The sequence below is a fragment of the Lupinus angustifolius genome, chromosome LG12 (assembly GCF_001865875.1).
Source record: "Lupinus angustifolius cultivar Tanjil chromosome LG12, LupAngTanjil_v1.0, whole genome shotgun sequence".
Lineage (NCBI taxonomy): Eukaryota > Viridiplantae > Streptophyta > Magnoliopsida > Fabales > Fabaceae > Lupinus > Lupinus angustifolius.
This window is the reverse complement of record NC_032020.1, coordinates 10,328,338-10,349,321: the sequence shown is the minus strand read 5'-3', so window position 1 is coordinate 10,349,321 and position 20,984 is coordinate 10,328,338. Positions and strand designations below refer to the sequence as shown.

The 20,984-nt window shown below is 32.9% G+C and overlaps 3 protein-coding genes and 2 long non-coding RNA genes across 5 annotated transcripts; 2 read left to right on the top strand and 3 right to left on the bottom strand.

The window, feature by feature from the left end:
• LOC109362827 (pre-mRNA-splicing factor ATP-dependent RNA helicase DEAH1-like) lies at positions 2,298 to 5,976 on the top strand. Its single transcript, XM_019608861.1, has one exon. It carries the CDS (start codon positions 2,489 to 2,491, stop codon positions 5,633 to 5,635), a length of 3,147 nt encoding a protein of 1,048 aa, XP_019464406.1. The 5' UTR covers positions 2,298 to 2,488; the 3' UTR covers positions 5,636 to 5,976.
• LOC109362791 (nuclear pore complex protein NUP54-like) lies at positions 7,301 to 10,611 on the bottom strand. Its single transcript, XM_019608810.1, has 9 exons — positions 10,105 to 10,611; positions 9,944 to 9,997; positions 9,417 to 9,476; positions 9,078 to 9,188; positions 8,673 to 8,738; positions 8,491 to 8,577; positions 8,097 to 8,198; positions 7,867 to 8,016; positions 7,301 to 7,670 (listed from the first exon to the last, which is right to left on the bottom strand). Exons 1-9 carry the CDS (start codon positions 10,354 to 10,356, stop codon positions 7,608 to 7,610), a joined length of 945 nt encoding a protein of 314 aa, XP_019464355.1. The 5' UTR covers positions 10,357 to 10,611; the 3' UTR covers positions 7,301 to 7,607.
• On the top strand, positions 11,328 to 11,889 carry LOC109362790. Its single transcript, XR_002109445.1, has 2 exons — positions 11,328 to 11,556; positions 11,598 to 11,889. It is a non-coding gene; the product is annotated as an uncharacterized LOC109362790 (long non-coding RNA).
• Positions 11,480 to 13,789, bottom strand: LOC109362788 (F-box/kelch-repeat protein At1g67480-like). The gene is made up of 3 exons (XM_019608809.1): positions 13,706 to 13,789; positions 13,079 to 13,623; positions 11,480 to 12,508 (listed from the first exon to the last, which is right to left on the bottom strand). Exons 2-3 carry the CDS (start codon positions 13,606 to 13,608, stop codon positions 11,881 to 11,883), a joined length of 1,158 nt encoding a protein of 385 aa, XP_019464354.1. The 5' UTR covers positions 13,609 to 13,623; positions 13,706 to 13,789; the 3' UTR covers positions 11,480 to 11,880.
• LOC109362789 lies at positions 13,840 to 15,281 on the bottom strand. Its single transcript, XR_002109444.1, has 2 exons — positions 15,068 to 15,281; positions 13,840 to 14,035 (listed from the first exon to the last, which is right to left on the bottom strand). It is a non-coding gene; the product is annotated as an uncharacterized LOC109362789 (long non-coding RNA).

Below are 20,984 nucleotides of genomic sequence, written 5' to 3'. Positions count from 1 at the left end.
GAGAAAAATGTATACACCACAATATAAAAGTTTTAAATTCTACTCGTGTATCATTCATTTTCTATTATTATTAACTCTTAAAAAATAAAATGAAGAATTGTGTATAAATTTTTATACCAACAACACATAAATATTATATTTATAGAATTATTATGTATTCTATACAAAATAGGGGAATTTGAGGATGCTGATTATTATTTGTAGTTTTTTTAATTTTGAAAAGTGGTATTGAGATCTCCTCCTGGTTCACCGGTCGACAGTTACCAACAACGACCGCCTTCGTTGTCGCCTAACAGACTTATCAGTTGTCACGTTACTCCCCCAAATGTTATTTTTGTCCTTTTCAGTTCTTTTCATCATTTCATAAAACTACCATGTTTTTTCTATATTTTCTATGCATAAGGTTTGACTCCAGTATACTTTCAACGAGATTCATTTCAAATTTTTTTATGGAGTTCAGTTTTACATGTTATTATTATATTATTTATCATTCATTTTTAATCGTTAACTCTTTGATTCAACATAAAATTATACTTTGTGAACATGTAGGTTTATGATTTGTTTGTAATTTGATTTTATAGAAGAATATAAAATTTGGAAGTCACAAAATATATTCGTGAAAGATTCACTTTTTTTTTATTCCTCATTGAACAAATCCTATAAGTCTACATAGAAAATTATGCACATTGTGTTTGCCTCTAGGAGACTAGGACACCTCGGGCATGACTAAATTTACAGTCACTTTGTGGTTGGATTAACTTACATGGTTTAGATATGGAAAGAAAAAATAATGTTTAAATATTAAATTGTATTGCAAAGATTGTTAAATGTGAATGGTGATATAATGATGAGAAAAAATATATATACAATCAAAATGAAAGTGTATGAATTTTATATATTCTTATTATATTATTTATTGTTTATGTTATTGTCATTATCTTTTAAAAAAATTAATATAAATGAATAGTAAATGATATACTAATTGTGTGTAAATCTTTACACTGATACTGATAGTACATATATATTACACTCTACAATTACAGTTGTGATGCAAAACAAAAAATGATATATACTTCTACTAAACTCTCTTACTCATATATGAAAATGACATATATTATAAGGCAATACTTTATTTATTAGGATGATATATCATTTTTTAAATTATTATCCTCATTAGATAACATATTTATTGTTCCAAAATATATAGCAAGATAATTAATTGAAAAATATATTTTAATTAAAATTTTAATAATTAAATATATCATTATTTACGCCTAAACTCTCTATCATCAATATAGGCATTCTCCTATCCTAATTATTCTTCACTCCATCATTATCATATCTATTGGGAAATTATATATTTGAAGTTATTTGTACTTTTATTGTAAGAAAAATTTGTTAATATTATTTTTATAATATACAATAAGGTCAATTTGAAATAATTTCAAAATATACAATCCTATTTTATGCTATAAAATTTAGTGATTTGGATATTAAATAAGGAAAAAATGTTTAAAAATAACAAATTGTATTGATAATATTGTAAATGACGATAATATGATACTGTGATTATTATTTTTGATGCAATGACATAACATTAACTTCTGTTTATACTAATACTAAATTCTTAATTAGGTAAGAAAACAAATCATAAAATAAAGTAATTTCAATTGTGAGATATATTCTATGATACTATAACAAATTTAAGATATACTAATGATTTTCTCTTGATATTCTGTATAAGAAATTTTAATATTGTTTTTTTGGTACTACCGATGACATCTTTCCACATTATGGTAAAGAACTAATCACTTTCAGTGTTTGTGGTGATCCTCCCAACAAGTGTCGCTATCAAGAATTGAACGATTGATTTTTTGATCATCCTAAAGATATAGAGGATCTTAGACTATTAGACAAATGTCTTATTAGTAGACAATTTAAGATATTCTAAAATCTTTTTTATGTATTCTAATAACTATGTTTAAATAGAAAAAAACTAATTTAAAGCTTAATCATTATTAAAGATGCATGAGTAAGTGATTAATCTAAGTTCACTAGTATTTTCCAATATTCCCCAAAAGATGAAAAAACAATGATTTGGCAAAAGGTCAGCCTCCGTTTGGATAAGCATGATATTAATTATTGGATCAATATTGTTATAGGGAAATGTTTTGTTAATAGAGTTAAGATTTATTTTGTTGATATTTGCATTTCGAAAAGGCCCAATCGTCAGTTATAGGAATCCTTGACACACTAAGAAAAGTAAATAATTTTAAATAATATTTAATGGAGCATGTTGTTTTCGGAGATCATCACAATTCACAAAAATTCCTTAACCTTCCCATTCACACTTTAATCTTGTTCCTGAAACCCTAATCATTCAATCACACTACAATTTCACGGCCACCCCAAATTCCCAAACCCACATAAAACCATTCACCGTAGCCACCGTCACCACCTTCAAGACTCAAAATTTCGCAACCCCATAATGGAGAATAATCTGAAAACATGGGTATCGGATAAACTTATGTCGATATTGGGTTATTCTCAGCCCACAGTTGTTGAATACATGATTGGAATTTCCAAACAAGCCACTTCACAATCTGATTTACTTACCAAATTTCAAGAATTTGGATTTTCATTGACCGATGAGACTAATGTTTTTGCTTCAGAAATTTTTTCTAGGGTTTCTCGTGAATCCTCTGGTTTGAGTCTTTATGAGAAGCAAGAGAGAGAAGCTGCATTGTTGGCGAAGAAACAGAAGACTTACAAATTATTAGATGATGATGATGATGATGATGATGATGACAGTGACGAGGTTCGCCGTGAAGAGAGTGGAGTTTCTGAACCTAAATTTAGTAATAAGAGACTGTTCAGGAAGAAAACTGAAGGTAATGTTGATGATGGCGATGATGAGGAGGAAGGGATTTTGAGTAAGGAATTGGAGAGGAGGGTTAGGAGACGAACATCACATGGTGATGAAGATGATGGTTCAGAGTCGGAAGAAGAAAGGTTGAGAGATCAAAGAGAGAAAGAGGAGTTAGAGAAACATTTGAGAGAAAGAGATGAGGCCGGGACGAGGAAATTGACTGAGAACAAATTGACACAGAAGGAGAAAGAAGAGGCAATTCAGAGATCTAATGCTTCGGAGAAGGATGATACACGCGGTTTGAGAAAGGGTTTGAGGCCTAAGTATTTTAAGAAGAGGGTAGAGAATAAAGTAGGAAAGCTGAGAGATGAAATAGATGCTGACGAATATTTGTTCGATGGTGTGAAGCTTACAGAAAAGGAAGAACATGATATTAGGTACAAGAAAGAGATATATAAAATTGTGAAGCAGATGATGGAAGCTGACAATGTGAATGAATATAGGATGCCTGATGCTTATGATCAGGATGGTGGTGTTAATCAGGGGAAGAGGTTTTCTGTGCATACGCAGCGTTACATTGATACAAATGCTGAGGAAAAGATGAATCCACATGCTGAACAAGAGGCTTGGGAGGAGTATCAAATCTCGAAGGCAACGATGAAGTATGGTTCCAAAAATAAAAAACAAGCGTCTGATGATTATCAGTTTGTTTTTGAGGACCAGATTGATTTTATCAAGGCATCAGTTATGGATGGAGATAACGTTGACCTTGAAGAGATGGATGATGTAGTTGAAAAGTCTAAAGCAAAATCAGCTTTAGAGGCACTTCTGGAGGAGAGAAAAAAGTTGCCCATTTACCCTTATCGCGATGAATTGCTGAAAGCAATTGATGAACATCAGGTACTTGTAATTGTTGGTGAAACTGGTTCTGGAAAGACTACACAGATTCCCCAATATCTTCATGAAGCTGGCTACACAAAGCGTGGATTGATTGCATGTACTCAGCCACGTCGTGTTGCTGCTATGAGTGTTGCTGCTCGAGTTTCTCATGAGATGGGTGTTAAACTAGGACACGAGGTTGGTTACTCCATCCGTTTTGAGGATTGCACTTCAGAGAAGACTATTGTGAAATATATGACAGATGGAATGTTATTGAGGGAATTTCTTGGTGAGCCTGATCTTGCGAGTTATAGTGTTGTGATGGTGGATGAGGCTCATGAAAGAACACTCTCAACTGATATTTTGTTTGGTTTAGTGAAGGACATTTCTCGTTTCCGGCCAGATCTTAAGTTGTTGATATCTAGTGCTACACTTGATGCAGAGAAGTTCAGTGATTACTTTGATTCTGCTCCAATATTCAAAATTCCAGGGAGACGGTATCCTGTTGAAATAAACTTTACTAAAGCACCAGAAGCTGACTACTTAGATGCAGCCATTATCACAGCACTTCAAATCCATGCCACTCAACCTCCTGGAGATATATTGGTGTTCCTTACTGGTCAAGAAGAAATTGAAACTGCCGAAGAAATACTAAAGCACAGGACGAGAGGTTTGGGGACTAAACTTGCGGAGCTAATGATATGTCCAATTTATGCCAACCTGCCAAGTGAGCTACAAGCCAAGATATTTGAACCCACTCCTGAAGGGGCTAGAAAGGTTGTGCTTGCAACCAATATTGCAGAAACATCATTGACAATCGATGGGATCAAGTATGTCATTGATCCAGGGTTTTGTAAAATGAAAAGTTACAATCCTAGAACAGGGATGGAGTCCTTGTTAATAACGCCCATCTCAAAAGCTTCAGCAATGCAAAGAGCTGGTCGTTCTGGAAGGACAGGTCCAGGAAAGTGCTACAGATTGTACACTGCATACAATTTTCACAATGATCTGGATGACAATACTATTCCAGAAATACAGCGGACCAACCTTGCTAATGTAGTTTTGATGTTGAAAAGTCTTGGTATCCACGACTTGATGCATTTTGATTTCATGGACCCTCCACCTGCTGAGGCCTTATTAAAAGCCTTAGAGCTTCTATTTGCATTAGGTGCGTTAAATAAGCTTGGTGAGCTAACCAAGGTAGGCAGACAGATGACAGAGTTTCCACTGGATCCTATGTTGTCAAAAATGATAGTGGCTTCCGAGAAGTACAAGTGCTCAGATGAAATCATTTCCATTGCAGCTATGCTTTCTGTTGGCAACTCAATCTTTTACCGCCCGAAGGACAAACAAGTACATGCAGACAATGCAAGATTGAATTTTCACTCTGGAAATGTTGGAGACCATGTTGGGTTGATGAAGGTCTACAATTCATGGAAAGAGACGAATTATTCATCACAATGGTGTTATGAAAATTACATACAGATAAGGAGTATGAAACGGGCTAGGGATATCCGTGATCAACTTGCTGGTCTTTTAGAAAGGGTTGAAATTGAGCTTGCTTCAAATTCCAGTGACTTGGATGCCATTAAGAAATCCATAACGTCTGGATTTTTTCCACAGTCTGCACGATTGCAGAAGAATGGATCATATCGGACAGTTAAACATCCACAAACTGTTCACATACATCCTAGTTCAGGATTGGCACATGTTCTTCCCAGATGGGTCATATACCATGAACTAGTGCTTACCACCAAGGAATATGTGAGGCAAGTCACTGAGTTGAATCCAGATTGGTTGGTGGAGTTAGCTCCCCACTATTATCAGCTTAAGGATGTAGAAGATTCGGTTTCCAAGAAAATGCCTTGTGGAGAAGGCCGTGCATAGTTGGACAGATTTATTGGACAGAAAACTGAGAGAACAGGGATTGTATTTTTTTTACATTAATGTTTCACACATAGCACCTTGTACTTCTTCAAAACATTGAATATTTACCACAGATTAATGAAGGAATGAATTATTTCCTAAACTGTAACTCCAGTGCCTAATTAGATAGAGCTGATTATACTGTCTTATATATCTAGTTACATATGAATTATATTAAACATGTGCTAATTCTAACAATAATTAGGAAACTTTCTGAATGAATAACATATAACTGAATACTGATCTTAATTTTCCAGCTGAAGTTTACTATTGTTTCTTTTTATGATTCTCTGCATCTCTTAGTATTGTACTATGTGTTTTATAAGAAGAAAAGGAATAAGTAGGAAAAGGGTGACCCCAGCTTCCAAGTCCTAAAAAACTGTGATGGAAGTAAATTAATGTGTGAAGAGTAACTGTGAGATACATTTCTAAGGACAAAAGTGAGTTGCTTTTACTGTAGCCTTCACATGCCTACACTTGTTACATCCATTGTTTCTAGAAATTATTGACTGTGTAAAATAACTGAAAATATATACATTCTGTACTCTTACATAATCTTTTCAACTCTTTTCCAATGTGTTTAGACTTTTCTACAGTTTAATTTATCCTTTGAAACAGCATGGTTGTTTGGCTAATGAAATCTATTTGTATGTTGGTGTGATGCCATTGGGCCATTTTCATTTTTTCATGAAAATTTGGTTGTTTCAGGTGTCAGTCATTCATAGCTATGCTGTAAAGTTTAAGCCAGTTGTCATCTGTTAAATATTGAACAATAAAATCATGGAGTTCCATAAAGCTGAATAGTTGGAGAAGAAACTAATTTATGTGATTATAAAGAGTAGCTTAAGTGAAAAACAAAGTTTAGTTCAATGACTGGTGGGTCTCCAATTTTCAGGGGTGAGAATTATTGTCACACTCAACATCCAATGAGGAAACAAACTCAGTAGAGATGATTTGAAGTCTTGTTTCAAATCCTCACACCCAAAGGATACCACTCATTCTCCCTTCGTTCTTTACATTAAGGTGAACATCAAAGGCCAAGTTTTGACAATGCTCATCAACTACATCAAGTGACTTGCATTCTAAGGAACGGCACACATCAAGTGACGGGAACAGACACCAACTTTGGGGTTCTTTAACTAAAGCATGCTCGTAAATGGAGTAGCTTATTTCCAAATGAGAAATCAGTGTTTTCTTTATAAAATCTGTATGATCTAACAGAATAACATAACATGTTGCTGGATCAGGCTTCTTCGGTGATCTGATACTTTGTCTACACATTATTGTATATACCATGTCTTCTAATTTTTAGGCTGGAAAAGATGTCTGATATTATTTGCTACATCTTATATTATTTTTTTCTGTCTGAAGGTGGAACCACTGGTTTAACACAACTCCTATGATTAATCATAGGTTTTGAAAATGGTGGGTTTCACTGCCATTTTAGCTGCTGCAATAAACCAGGCAACAATAGTGCAGCGTAGAAGATGGGATGAAGAGTTGGATAGGGAAAACCCAAAAGCCTAATAGATTTTAAGGTCCAAGTCATTAGAAAAATGTTTAAAGCCTTGAAGATCCAGTAATTTTTACTATAAGTGCATTTGAATTTCTAAATTTATTATTAACCATCCAAACATAAAAAAATGCAGGTAATTGAATTGAATGTATGAATTTCTTTTTGCTGGTAGGGGCAGGGTCATAATGTCAGTTTGAAGGATGCCAATTCAGATTACTTTCCCATTTACCAACTGTCTTTGTGCTAACTATATCAACTAAAATTGCCAATCATGTTATTCTATGAAATGAAAATAGTGAAAAACCCAAACTGTCATTCGAAAAAATGATACAAAGGTAAGGACTTCATCATCAAGTTCAGATTGAATTCCCATTTTCAGTTTGCTCCTGTGTTCTCAGCCATCATAATCTCCATATCCTAAATATCTCGCTTCAGAACACTGCCAAGTCTTGCAATGGCCTCAGTCTGCTGTTGTAAGACCTGCATGCAGAAATTCAGGGCATTATTACATTGAATTCTTTGAATGCACTAAATACATCACAAAACAATTGTCAAAATTTATAGAAGGGTTTGTTTTTATGTGAGACAGAGGGGGTGTAAATCTTGACAATATTGGTTGAAGATTAAAAATTATCCAATTGTTACATGATCAAACAAAAATCACATAACCACTTACCTCCTGCAGGTCAGCAAGACTCTGTACATGAATTTTGGTTGATCCTGGAAGATAAACTGAACCACCAAATCCAATAGCAGATGTCTGAACACATGATACCGATAATAGGTTTTGTACCCTTGTAGACAAATCTGCTCCAGATCCTTTCAACTGAAGATATTTGCGAATTAGTCTCATCTCACATCTCAGAAATAAAGCAAGGAGGCAGAAGATGGTATAAAAAATAATACCTGTCGAGTTATTGTGGCTAATTTCTCAGCTAGTTCAGCTTCCCCTTTAGTCAAGGGTATACGGCAGCCTTTTCCCTCAAAGGCCTCCACTATTCTCATTACCTTCAGTCATAATACATGAGAAGATTCATTAACAAGATAGCAATGAACATAAAAAATCCAACGCATGTTGGCACCTTTTATCAATATGATTATCAGAATTCCAAGGGGAATCTGGAGAGAGCAGAAGAGGGAGAGGAACACAAGACAAAAGAAGAAACAGATTATTTATAGAAAAACTCAACTGCTCACTACAGCTATTTCATGTTTTTTAAATAAAAAAAAAGCTAGTCAAGCTGCCATAAAAAATTATACAATGGAGAGCTCAATTTCTTTCTCAAACATGAGTTCCTACTTTTAAAAGACGTTGCTTAAGAATTTGTTCTTTCTGTTTCATTCTTTGAATCCTCGGAAGAGTATCAGCTTGAAAATGTCTTTGGAGCTGCAAAAAGCATTAGACAAGTCAGCAATACATGCTGAAAATAAAGTCAGCAAACTTTAACATTGAACTTACGAGTGCGGAGGGGAGTACAATACCATTTTAAAATTGCTTTGCGTTATACGTAACCTCTCTGTATCTGAAACAATGACCTCATCTTGAATCTGCATTACAAGTGAATCAGGCCAGTATGAACCGACCACAGGCACAAGAGAGTTCAACCAAGGCAAATTATGCAAATAACAAAGTATAAAATTAAGTTCTGATGTTCAGCAATCAGCATCAATGCTCATGAGGTGCCCCCATGTTTTGATATTATAAAGAAACATAAAACTAGACAAAGAAGCCACAGTCCACAAAGGCCCCAGATGAGCATGCATTTTCTGCAAATGATCTTACATTCAAGTTAACATGTTAGAAGTACAGTTCTAATAGTTAACCCCTCGAGATCAAATACATTACAATAGTATACAAACCAGAAGCTTAGAACTAATAAAGTTTACCGTGAGACGATGTGAAAGATCCTTAAAGCCCTGAACAAGTTGAGGCCAAAGTCGTTCTCTATCTGCATTTTCCATACCCTCAAGCTTCCCCATGGCCTCCGACCACATGATCTGGCAAAATAAACTATTCTCCATAGTTAGACAAGTTGTGGGACAAAATTAAGAGCTTTACACAGAACAAAACAATTGAAGTCAGTTTGCTATCCCCTTTAAATTCAAGGTAGAAATTTCAACCTTCATGTAAAATCTATCCCGAAAATTTTCACCTTCATTTCTAACAGGACACTAAACTGAAACGAGTATTTAGAGGGAAAATATAAATTGAGAGAAGGAACTTACATCTGAAACACCAGCAGGCTTCACCCTAAACTGTGGCTCTGTAACACTGAACAACAAATGCTGCAAATCGAAGATGAATAAGTACAACTCTGACATTGACATGAATATCAGATAAAAGAGGTTTCATGCAATATTTCACAATCAAATTGCACAAATTCCACGATTAAACACCAAACCAAGAAAAGAAAAATACTTTTGTAAGGGCCCATTTTTATGTGTTTTTTTTTACACACAAAATAAAAAAATATATTACTTTTTTATTAAAAAGCACTCATGACAGTTGCATATTTGTTTGGCGGGCCTTTACAATAAAAAAGCAGCTGCAGAAATCTGAAATTCAGCTTTTTAAGAAGCTATATTTTTCAGCTTCTCAAAAAATCACTTTTGTATAATCGTCTAATGCAAAAAAGAAAAAGGATAGTGAGGAATCTCAATCAAACATTCACCTCAGAAGTGTACATAAACTCTAATTCGTGCAGATATGAAATAATACACATGTAAGTAAACATTACTGGTTAAGAGAATACCTTAAAAGCATATTTATGGTTTCCAGGCTCATCCTTATAAGAATCAACGATTGCCTAATCAAAAAACAGAAACAAAAAAACGCAAATCAATTTAGCTAAAAGGAACTAAAAAAGCATAAATCAAAAGCGGAAGTGAAAATGAGGGATAGGGTTTACAGTACTTGAACATCACGATCAGCGAAAGAGAGAGGAAGTGGAGCTACATTAGCCATCTGAGTAGTAATATGAGCATTTTGAAATGAATGCAGTTGTTGTTGCTGCTGCTGAGAAGAAAATGGTGTATTGAAGAGGGAAGAACCAAACGCTGGAGTAGAAGATGGTGTACCGAACGCCGGGGTAGAAGACGGTGAACCGAAGGCTGGTGTAGCGAAAGATGGAGTACCGAATGCGGAGGAGGAGGAAGAACCAAACATTGTGATGTGAGGAAGGAAAGAAGTTTTGATGGAATCTGTGTTTGATTTAAATTGGAAGGGGTGTTTGTAGATTTGATTCAACTGCTTTAACTACCTTCAATGGCGCCAAAACTTAAATCAAATGCAAAATCACTTACTTATTCTTTTCTTTTTTCTAAAAATATCAAAATTTGTTAAGGTTAATTCATCCTTCAAAATTTCCATTTCTAATGCTTAAACATATTGTTTGTAATATGACTTCAACATTGTATTAGTAATTCTACAAGTTCTAATAACACAGGTAACTTATAATCAACACACCATTATCTAATGGATTTTTCATTCAAATACGCATAGTTATTCATTTTCTCTAATGAACTTCTAACTTAACGTTATTTAAAAAATGGCATTTCCCTCATTAAATAATTATTGTGGTATAAAATTTACCTAATTTTTATAATAAAGAGAATTATTTTGAATTTAAGGATGAAACTAAGTTTATTCTTTCATTTTTCATTAATTAAATTAAAAACCATTTTTATTTCGGGACAAACCTGAGCATTTACTCCCTTTAATTCATTTCTCTACATGGGCAATGGTACTTACTACAATTTAGTAGAGTAGTCATATTTATACAAATATCCTATTTGTTTTTAGGAAAAAATGTAACATAATAAAAGTTTTATACAATTCATCATTTACCATTCATTTTTAATTATCGTTAATTTTTTTTTAAAAAGTAATGTCAATAAATGGTAGATGATTATGTATAAATCTTTACACTGACAATGCATATATATTACACTCTTATTTTTATAACTTTCATTTTTTAATAACAGTTAATTCTATTATACTTTATTGTTTGTGTATCGAAATTGTAGTACCCCAAATATAGAACTCTAAAAATGCATACAAACTTTTTCCTAAGCTGAGTTGATAAGTGTTGACAGAAAAATACTTATTATATATTAAAACAAGAAGGATATTTGCAAAAGTAAAGCCACCACAAACGAAACCCTCACAAATTCAAGCTATAGGATAATAATATAATATCTTACTTTCACATTCAAATGTAAACAAAATATTGTGATCATAAATTATGTGAAAGTATCACTCTACAACAACATAATGATATGTAACAATGTAGCAGAGCTATTAAGTGCTTAATGTTAATAGGTATATCACCCACCATAATTTGAATTAGCGGTGCCCCAAGTTGAGGTCCATCAGTACCAGAAGAATAGAAATAAGCCACTATAGAGGGCATGACATAACAAAACTAATAGTAATAAGCAAAAGCATAATACTAAAATCTGGCAACATAATCAATACCATCCTACTAAAACAACAAAAGGCCCATAGCTCTAATCCCAACTCTCTTTCCTCTTAGGGTCTATTTACGAGTTGGATATTGGAAGACAACAGAGGGAAGGGAAAGACTTCCGAGTCATGAAATACATCTGTAAGATGACTCTTAAATCCTTCATTTCCTTTCCCTCCCCTTTAAAAACTAACTTGCAAGCAAACCCTTAAGGTCGATAGCATTCATACCTTGATAGTTACACAGCACAAGCATAAACCAGATGGTGTTATCTCAGAAGTTTGCCACTCCGACCCTGCTGCAGCATTTGGATCATACAACAAAGTCCTATATGTGGGTTCTTCCTCCAGTGAGAATAGCAACAACTTACCATCAAGTATCCCAAATCTAAAACCAATTCTTCTGCTCCCTGTCAAAGGCACATGTACCATTTTCCATGAATTGTCCTCTGGACTAAATATTGCCAACTTCCTCTGATTCTTCCACTCCATACAGAACAACTTGTTTCCAAGTACAGCATGAGCAGTGACCATGACACAGCCATTCTTCATCTCACACCAGCTGTGGCTCTCAGGGTCATAAACATCAACAAACTTAGAATTTCCAATTGTGAAGTTTGACCTTCCACCCATCACATAGAGCTTACCTTCGAATCCGCAGGCAAAGCATCCGTATCTTGGACGACGGAGGCTCTCTATTAGTGTCCACTTATCAGTATCTGGATCGTACACCTCAGCGCTGGCGAGACTGTTGCCGTCTACCCCGTAGCCTCCAACAGCGTAAACCAAGCCGTTGACCTCAGCACAAGCAAAGTCATAGCGAGCAACATTCATGTTTGACAATCTGCTCCAACTGCAATAGCAACCACAAACTTTAATATTGCACTATGCAAAGATAGTTCATTACTTGAAAAAAGGTGAGCATTAGACAAAGGCATACAACTTTATCAATTACAAAGGTATTTATCTATAAGAAAGAGCATAAGCAAATAAATGCAGATATAAAGCCCAAGCAGAGTATGAAGTATAAAAATGAGGCTGAGTATGGTCGCCGGTTAACCATATATCAGGATTCAGATTTCTGCACAAGCAAAGGTTTATAAGATTATATGATTGATATCTTTTGTTTTTTTTTGCTGGTACACTATGGATAGCTCCTAAACCTTATTGTTTCTGAGAACAAAAATAAGAGGCCCAAAAGATCTGCATTACAGATTTATATTGATAGAAATTAAAGATTTCCCACATCAGATCTTCATTGACATAACATATGTATCATTAAATTCCATAAATTATGAATATGTATTCCATTGGTTCAATTTATAGCAGGAATTTATCATATGTAGCAAATTCTGAAGTTAGGAATTTATCATATATAGCAAATTCTGAAGTTTTCCAGTTAAATTGCATCACAAAAGCATACCTGTTGAGGCAACAATCATATTGGTAAACCTCAGCTGAGGCAGAGGCAGTTTCATCAGTCGCTGAATAGCCAGCCACAAGAAGAAGCTTTCCATTTAGAACCACCACTTCAAACTCAGCCTTTGCTGGACCAGGCATTGGTGGAAGAGATCGGCGATTACGGCCTAGACAATCCATAACCTCCCAGTGGCTACCTTTTCCTTCACTATCCGCTGTTAAGATATAGAGCCATTCATCGAGCACTCCAGCCAGTTTTCTCTCAGTTATAAATTCTTTGCTTTGAATAAAGCACCTCCATCTCTTACAGACACCAGCCATAGCTGAGAAGTCGGAACGAGGCACGAGCGCAAGGCAATACTTCGAAACGTCATCAGACAGACCAGATAAAATGGGACTATCTTCATCATCCATGGCCTCAGATTTCACAAAATGGTTGCTTTTTGAAAGAGTTAGTTCATCCCCATTCGCCAAATTGGGATAACACATTTTTGATTTTGTGAATCTCTTCTTTCCAGTAACGAAACCAGGCATAGCTTAAATCAGCAATCACACATACAATGTAATACGAAAATGTAAATAATTTTTTTCCGCTATCAATCAACCAAACTAAGTAAAAATATCTTCCTCAGTAGCATCTAACTAAAGAAATTCATATATATCCTTCGCCAATTGGGATTCTACAAGACCAACGCATGAAAGATGTTGCGCAACGAATCGATTGAGCAATATAAGCATATGACTTTCTGTGCTTTGTCCAGTGTGATTCAAATTCCATAACAGAAGTTCTGCTACTACAGTAGACCCTCTTACTTTTTTTCGGCGAATTATATCTTGAGCTGCCAGGTTGTATCTTCCCTCAAACATTGCACTGATGCCTAAAAGTTTTTGTTAAAAGCTGTTCTATCAGCTGGTAACACTTAGCTACCTTTGAGTTCCATTCTCTTCAAGTCCATATCAGCTAAATGGTTCAAATAACACAAGAATTAGAAAATTTGAATAAAGAAATATACATATTCGATAGGGAAACATTGATTGAAAGTGAAACAAAAATAGAAATTAAAGTTCCTTTTCACAAACATCACTCAGACATGTGAAATATAAGAAGCAAACTAAGGATTAACATCTAACAAAGATTTATCTACCAGTGTTTCAAGAAATATCATAAACACTTGTCTTCTCATCTCAATCTCAATATAATAATGCAAATCAGAAATGAACCAAAAGAAAAAACTAAGGGTTGGCTTGTGATAACATTTATAGTTTTATTAATAATAATTACAAATATGTTACCCTATTTTCATTCTGTTTTTCAAATAAAAGGGCAACTCATGACAAAAATGTACATACTAGCAAAAATTTGTTGTTTTCACCAGAAATGGTGCACGAGGTCCTTAACCTATCAAGACTGTTTCCAAAAAAAAGGAAACAGACATACTTGTAAATAAAATGCAAAAACATTAAACATTTTCACAAATAAATCAGGTCTAGGTGAAAGAAAAAATAATAACAAAGTTATCTAACTCTATTAAATGAGATGCAGAGCCAGACATAGATGAATTGTTGAAAACATAGTTATTAATTAGTCAACTCAAAGCGATCAACAAAAGGATAATTTAATAAAAATGACATCATAATTATTAATTTAATCACCACCTTTTGTGATATCTAATTCAATTGTAAATGAAAAATCATAACAGGTCCTTGAGGATTCTAATGAATCAAGGCCATTGAAAATGAAAACAGCAATATATCAACCGAATCTCAGTTACGAGAAAACGAGAATAACCGCTTTGAAACATGTATGTCCATGTGTTATGTTATGAGTAAGGAAACATATAAACATAAAAGAACAACCAATGCACAAGGCTCCAATCATTTCTCTTCCCGGATGATAGATGTACATAATCTTACCCGAAACCGAGAGGTTCACTCAGAAGAGTGAGTTAAGTTGCGGAATAGAGAGACAAATAATAGATGAATAAGAACATACCATATAAATAAATAGATGGAGAAGATTATTGGTAAGATATGTAGGAAGAGAAAGAGAGAAATGAGTAATAAAAAAGAAGAGGAGCTTAGAAGATGATGAGATTGTGATTGAGAAGAAAGGAGGGAAGTTTATTTATAGTATTTAAGAGCCGAAACGGTCGGGGAGAAAGACAGGAATTGGATAACACTGACACGCCATAATGTGGTTTCCTAAACGTTGAAACATTGCATTTTGTTCTAAACATTGCAGATAATAACCACACTTACGTGTAATTAACGTGGAGCACATTTATTCATATTCTCATCCCACACAAATCTAACATAATCTTATCATATATCACTTTACAAAATTATCTTATTAATTCCTCTTCGAAAAAGTAAAATCGTTGCTTTTTATAATGTAATAAGAAGATGTATCATTTTAAATCATGGGGAAAAAAAGATGTATCATTTTTTTTACTTTATTTTTTACTGACACAACGTTGTACTTTCGACTTTTATTGAAAAAAATTTATACTAGTTTTTTATACTATCATATCCTCATTCATATTAAATTTTATTGATTTTTAAATATAAATTAATACACCTTAATAATGTAGTGTGTATGTAAGTAACTTTATGGACTATATATATATATTAATTATATTTAATTCACGTATATTAAAGCACCCCTCCATTTATTTATATTAAGAAAAACATGGATGTATGGATATTATACAAGTTTTTTATATATGTCATTTTGTCAATATATTATCCACCATTTATTTTCAGTCATAATTGACTTTTAAATGAAAATAATACAAATGAATAATAAATAATATATTAACTATTTATAAATATTTATATTGTTATTGCATATATATTACACTCTTATATTAAAGTATCATCCATTCATTAAATGAAATATATAAAGAATAATAAATACATGATGTAATTATGAATGAGTATATTTGGTATATACTGTTTGATACTACATAAGCACTTTAAAGTGACTTATATTAGGAATAAGGAAACTTTAAAAAATATGACTTACATAATTATGGAAAAAATAGTACCATATACCTAACCATTCATATTATTACAATTTACAAGTGTACATGATTGGACATTTCAAAAATAAAACAATAATAGAAGATTAAGACAATTTTTCTCATATTTAATATATGATATTATGTTGTTGTTGGTGTACCACTAGAATCTTTGATTTTTTGGTTTCAGAATATTAAGACATGCCACTAATTAAAACCAGTCACTCCAAGAATCCGAATAATGTTCCATTTTTTGCAATTAAAACCAGTTACTGATTGCATTGATAACTGAAGATATAGAGAGAGCACCACAAATTTAAGATTCCAATTGGTGTGTGGATTTGGATGGAATCATAGTATGATAGTTACAATTATCTGTTATATAGTTGGGCATGGTTCAATCTTGAAAGTTATGGTGATAATATTGCAAGGACATGTGTATGGTGAACAATGGTTCCTAGTTTATGGGACGTTGAAATGTTGTGCATTCTTGTCTTCAATTAATATCAACTACACTTATGAGGAGTATGTCATTTACAAGTATGTTTATTTGGTTTTTGATTGTGATGTGTTGTCATACTCTCTCTAATTAACTTGGTCTAATGATGTAAGGCCCTATTAAATCTATAGGATGATTAAAATGTTAAAAATTTGATTTTCGAAAACAACATTTGTTAGGAATGGGCAGCTACATATCCAAAAAATGATTAGTTCCTTACAAAAAAAATGAGAATATACTCTTGGCACAAAAATGTCTCTTGAATTATTAGTGATGTTTAATTAAGAGTAAATTACACTGAAACGCCATGAGTTTTAGTGAAATTACACAAACCACCCTTCACTTTTCTAAACTTAGATAAACCTCCCATAGTTTTGTACTTTCATTACACTGACTACACCTGTATAATAAATAAGTGTAATTTTTTAAACAAAAAATGTGATAAATGTAATTAAGTTAAACAAAACATGATATATTGTGTAGACAAGTCTAAATAATATACAAATCAATGTATCTTTATTATTTTTGGTTCGTTACACTATATTATAAGAGTGATTTAAACAATATTTCTTTATAATTGTTGATGCATTTTGTAACAAAAAAATAATAAAGATACATTGATTTGTATATTATTTAGACTTGTCTACACAATATATCATGTTTTGTTTAACTTAATTGGATTTATCACATTTTTTGTTTAAAAAATTACACTTATTTCTTATACAGGGGTGGTCAGTGTAATGAAAGTATAAAACTAAGGGAGGTTTGTGTAAGTTTAGAAAAGTGAGAAGTGATTTGTGTAATTTTACTAAAACTTAGGGAGTGTCGGTGTAATTTACTCTTTAATTAATGGGTATTTCTTCCATTTTAAATACAAATATTAATTCATCTATCATTTTTATAATGAAGATGACATTTACATGATATTTATGTACTGACAGTGTATGAATTTTATACACTGTTATTGTATCATCTACTATTGATATTTAATTATTGTTGACTATTTAAAAAAAGTAATTTAAATGAATGGTAGATGATAATGTATATATTTTATACTCTATTATTATTGTTTAGAATTTTGAAACCAATGAAGTATTATGTTGACATGATTATTACTGGTTTGTTATTTATTTATTTTTTCACTTTTTAATATCAATCATATGTTACAAGATTACATCCCATTATATAAATATTATTTTTCGGTTATATAAATGTGTAATGTTGGGTGTGGGGCTATTACTTGTATGTTATCCATGTACGTAGACAACACATGGGCTCAGTGATGGAAGACAACACTTGAATAGATGAGTTCTTCTTCAGAAAAAAAAAATACTTCAAAAAACAAAAAAAAATCTAATTTTTAAGGACCTATATCTCTTTAATTATAATAAAATTAAAATTTTAATATTAAAAATAAAGGGAGACATGCACTTGCCTTATCATACATCATATGAATGAGGAGGATCCTAATTTAATAAATAAATACACCCCTTTATCTAATAAATGGTCTGAATATGGCTTGTTATAATTGGGACTCATAAGGTGGATGAAAGGTGTAAAAATTAGAGCGATAAAAAGTGATTCAAATCATATTCACTAAAAATATAATAATATAATAGCATTTGTCTATGAAAATTAGAAAGTTTATTATTTATGTTAACTTTTTTATATTGTTGACTTATTATTTAGTATTTATCTATATTATTTTTATCAAAATGTTAATGCTTATTAATTCACGAATCTCGAAAGTGATTAATTCATTGACAAAAAAAGGTGAAGAAATATCTTAGTAATACTAAAAAAATAATACTATTTTTCAAATAAAAATAGCTAAATTATAGCACATATATACAGCCATGCCTATGTTGTTGCTTTTTATTCTTTCTAAATGCTCCCATGTTTAGAAATTACATTGGATCTTCACTCATTTGAGTCAAGCCATAAATACTTCATTAAGACAAAACTCTCCTAAAATAATTTTTATTCATAAGATTCAAACCTAACAAATTTATGGAGTTTATCCTTTATCCCCAATATAGTAGCACAACTAGTCTTAAATTCTTTGGGTGTTTTCAATTTCGATTAATTCAGTTAATCTAAAATCTTCAAAAATAAAATAAACAGTATTATATTTATTATATTTGATGTTAGTATTTTAGTTGATGAGCGTCATAGTCGAAAGTAGTGTCAAATATTGTTTATACCAATTTATATTCTTTAAATCACATTATAGATTATCTAAGGACGTAGCCACTTGTTGATCATTTAGTGAGATAAAACCTTGTGCATTTTAACTAATTAAAGGTGGATAATTTTCTCACTTATACACATGCTTACTTTATAGAAGTTTCAGTCAACAATAAATTAACATAAAATTCATTATGTTAAAAAACATGTCGAAATGTTATAATTGTGAAGTTTGGTTATGTTTTGTTTGATTTTGTGTTCTAGCGGAAGATACGTGGAGAAATTTAAATAGAGAAAATGACACCGAGAAATTAACGTGGTTCAACAATTTGCTTACGTCTACGGTTGAAGAGCAACAATGATACTATTACTATGATAAAAGAGAATTACAAGTTCATTCAAGTGTTTCACTCACTTCCCAAAACCCAAGCACACTCAATATCACTCTCTCTCAAGTATATCTTAAACACTAAAATATTCCTCACAATATTAGAACAAGAGAAGAAGAGAGAATATGCATTAAAGCTAGAATATTGGTGTGTCTTACAATGGCTTGGAGCATTCCTATTTATAGCCAAAGCCTTGAGGATTGTACGGCAAAAAACAAAGATGTTTCACCACAACCTCTTCTTCTCATTGACTACAAAAAAGGTTTCATTATAGCCACTCATTTTTCTTGACCACATCATTCTCTTTTTCTTTTAAGCCAATATTTAATAAATCTTTTTTGACATCTAGTTGCTCAAGTTCCATATCAAATTGAGCTACAATGGCAAGTAGGATGCGAATAGAGCTATGTTTTACCACATGGGAGAAAACTTCATTGAAATCAATTCCTTCTCTTTGTGTAAAACCTTTGGCCACTAATCGCGCTTTGAATCTTGCATCTTCAACTCCAGGAATTCCTTCCTTCTTCTTGAAGACCCATTTGCATCCAACAACCTTTTGAGACTTTGGTCGTTTCTCAAGAACCCAAGTATGATTCTTATGAAGAGACTCAATTTCCTCTCTCATGGCAGAAATCCATTTGGAAGCTTCTTTATTGTTGATAGCTTCTTCATATGATTGTGGCTCACAATTGCTGATATCATCAGCAACATTTAGAGCATAAGACACCAGATCAGCATAACCATATTTCTCAGGAGGTTTTATATGTCTCTTTTGCCTATCCCTAGCCAACTGATAATGTTGCAATTGGGATACATCACTACTAGTCGATGCATCATGGACTTCTTCTTCTTGATCAAATGCATTTTCCTTTGTTGGCTCCACCTCAAACTCCACCTTCTCCGAGATACTAGGGTCTTTGTTTTCACTTGAAGACTCTTTATGAGGCTTTAGCATTTCAGCTTCATTAAAAGTAACATCCCTACTGATAGTACATTTTCTTTTCTCTGGCCACCACAACTTATATCCTTTTACACCATCAGGATATCCAAGAAAAATGCATTTCAATGCTCTTGCATCAAGTTTTCCTTCTTTGTTATGAGCATATGCAGGGCAACCAAATATCCTCAAATTATCATAATTTGCAGGAACACCGACCACATCTCTTCTGGAGTTTTAAAATCAATATCCGTTGATGGACATCTGTTGATCAAGTAACAAGTTGTATTGACAGCTTCCGCCCACAATTGTTTTGGCAATCTAGCATTTGACAACATACACCTTGTCCTTTCAAGTAAGGTTCTGTTCATCCGTTCTGCAAGTCCATTTTGTTGAGGAGTGTGCCTCACAGTATAATGTCTGACAATACCAGGATCCTTGCAAAAGTTTCCGAATTCTCTGCTACAAAACTCTAGGCCATTGTCAGTTCTCAGTCGCTTGATCTTCCTCCCAGTTTGCTTTTCGATCAAGGTTTTCCACTGTTTGAACTTGACAAATGCTTCACTTTTATGTTTCAAAATGAAGATCCAAACCTTCCTTGAATAATCATCAATGAAAGTTAGCATATATCTGCTACACCATGAGAAGGTACTTGGGAAGGACCCCACAAGTCAGAATATATATAATCCAACATGCCTTTTGTTCAATGAACTGCATTGTTGAATTTTATTCGACATTGCTTCCCAAAAATGCAATGTTCACAGAAGTCTACCTTCCCGACTTGTTGACCACATAGCAATCCTTGCTTGGCCAACTCGGCTAGACCTCTTTCACTGACATGAACCATTCTTAGATGCCATAATTTGGTGACATCAGAA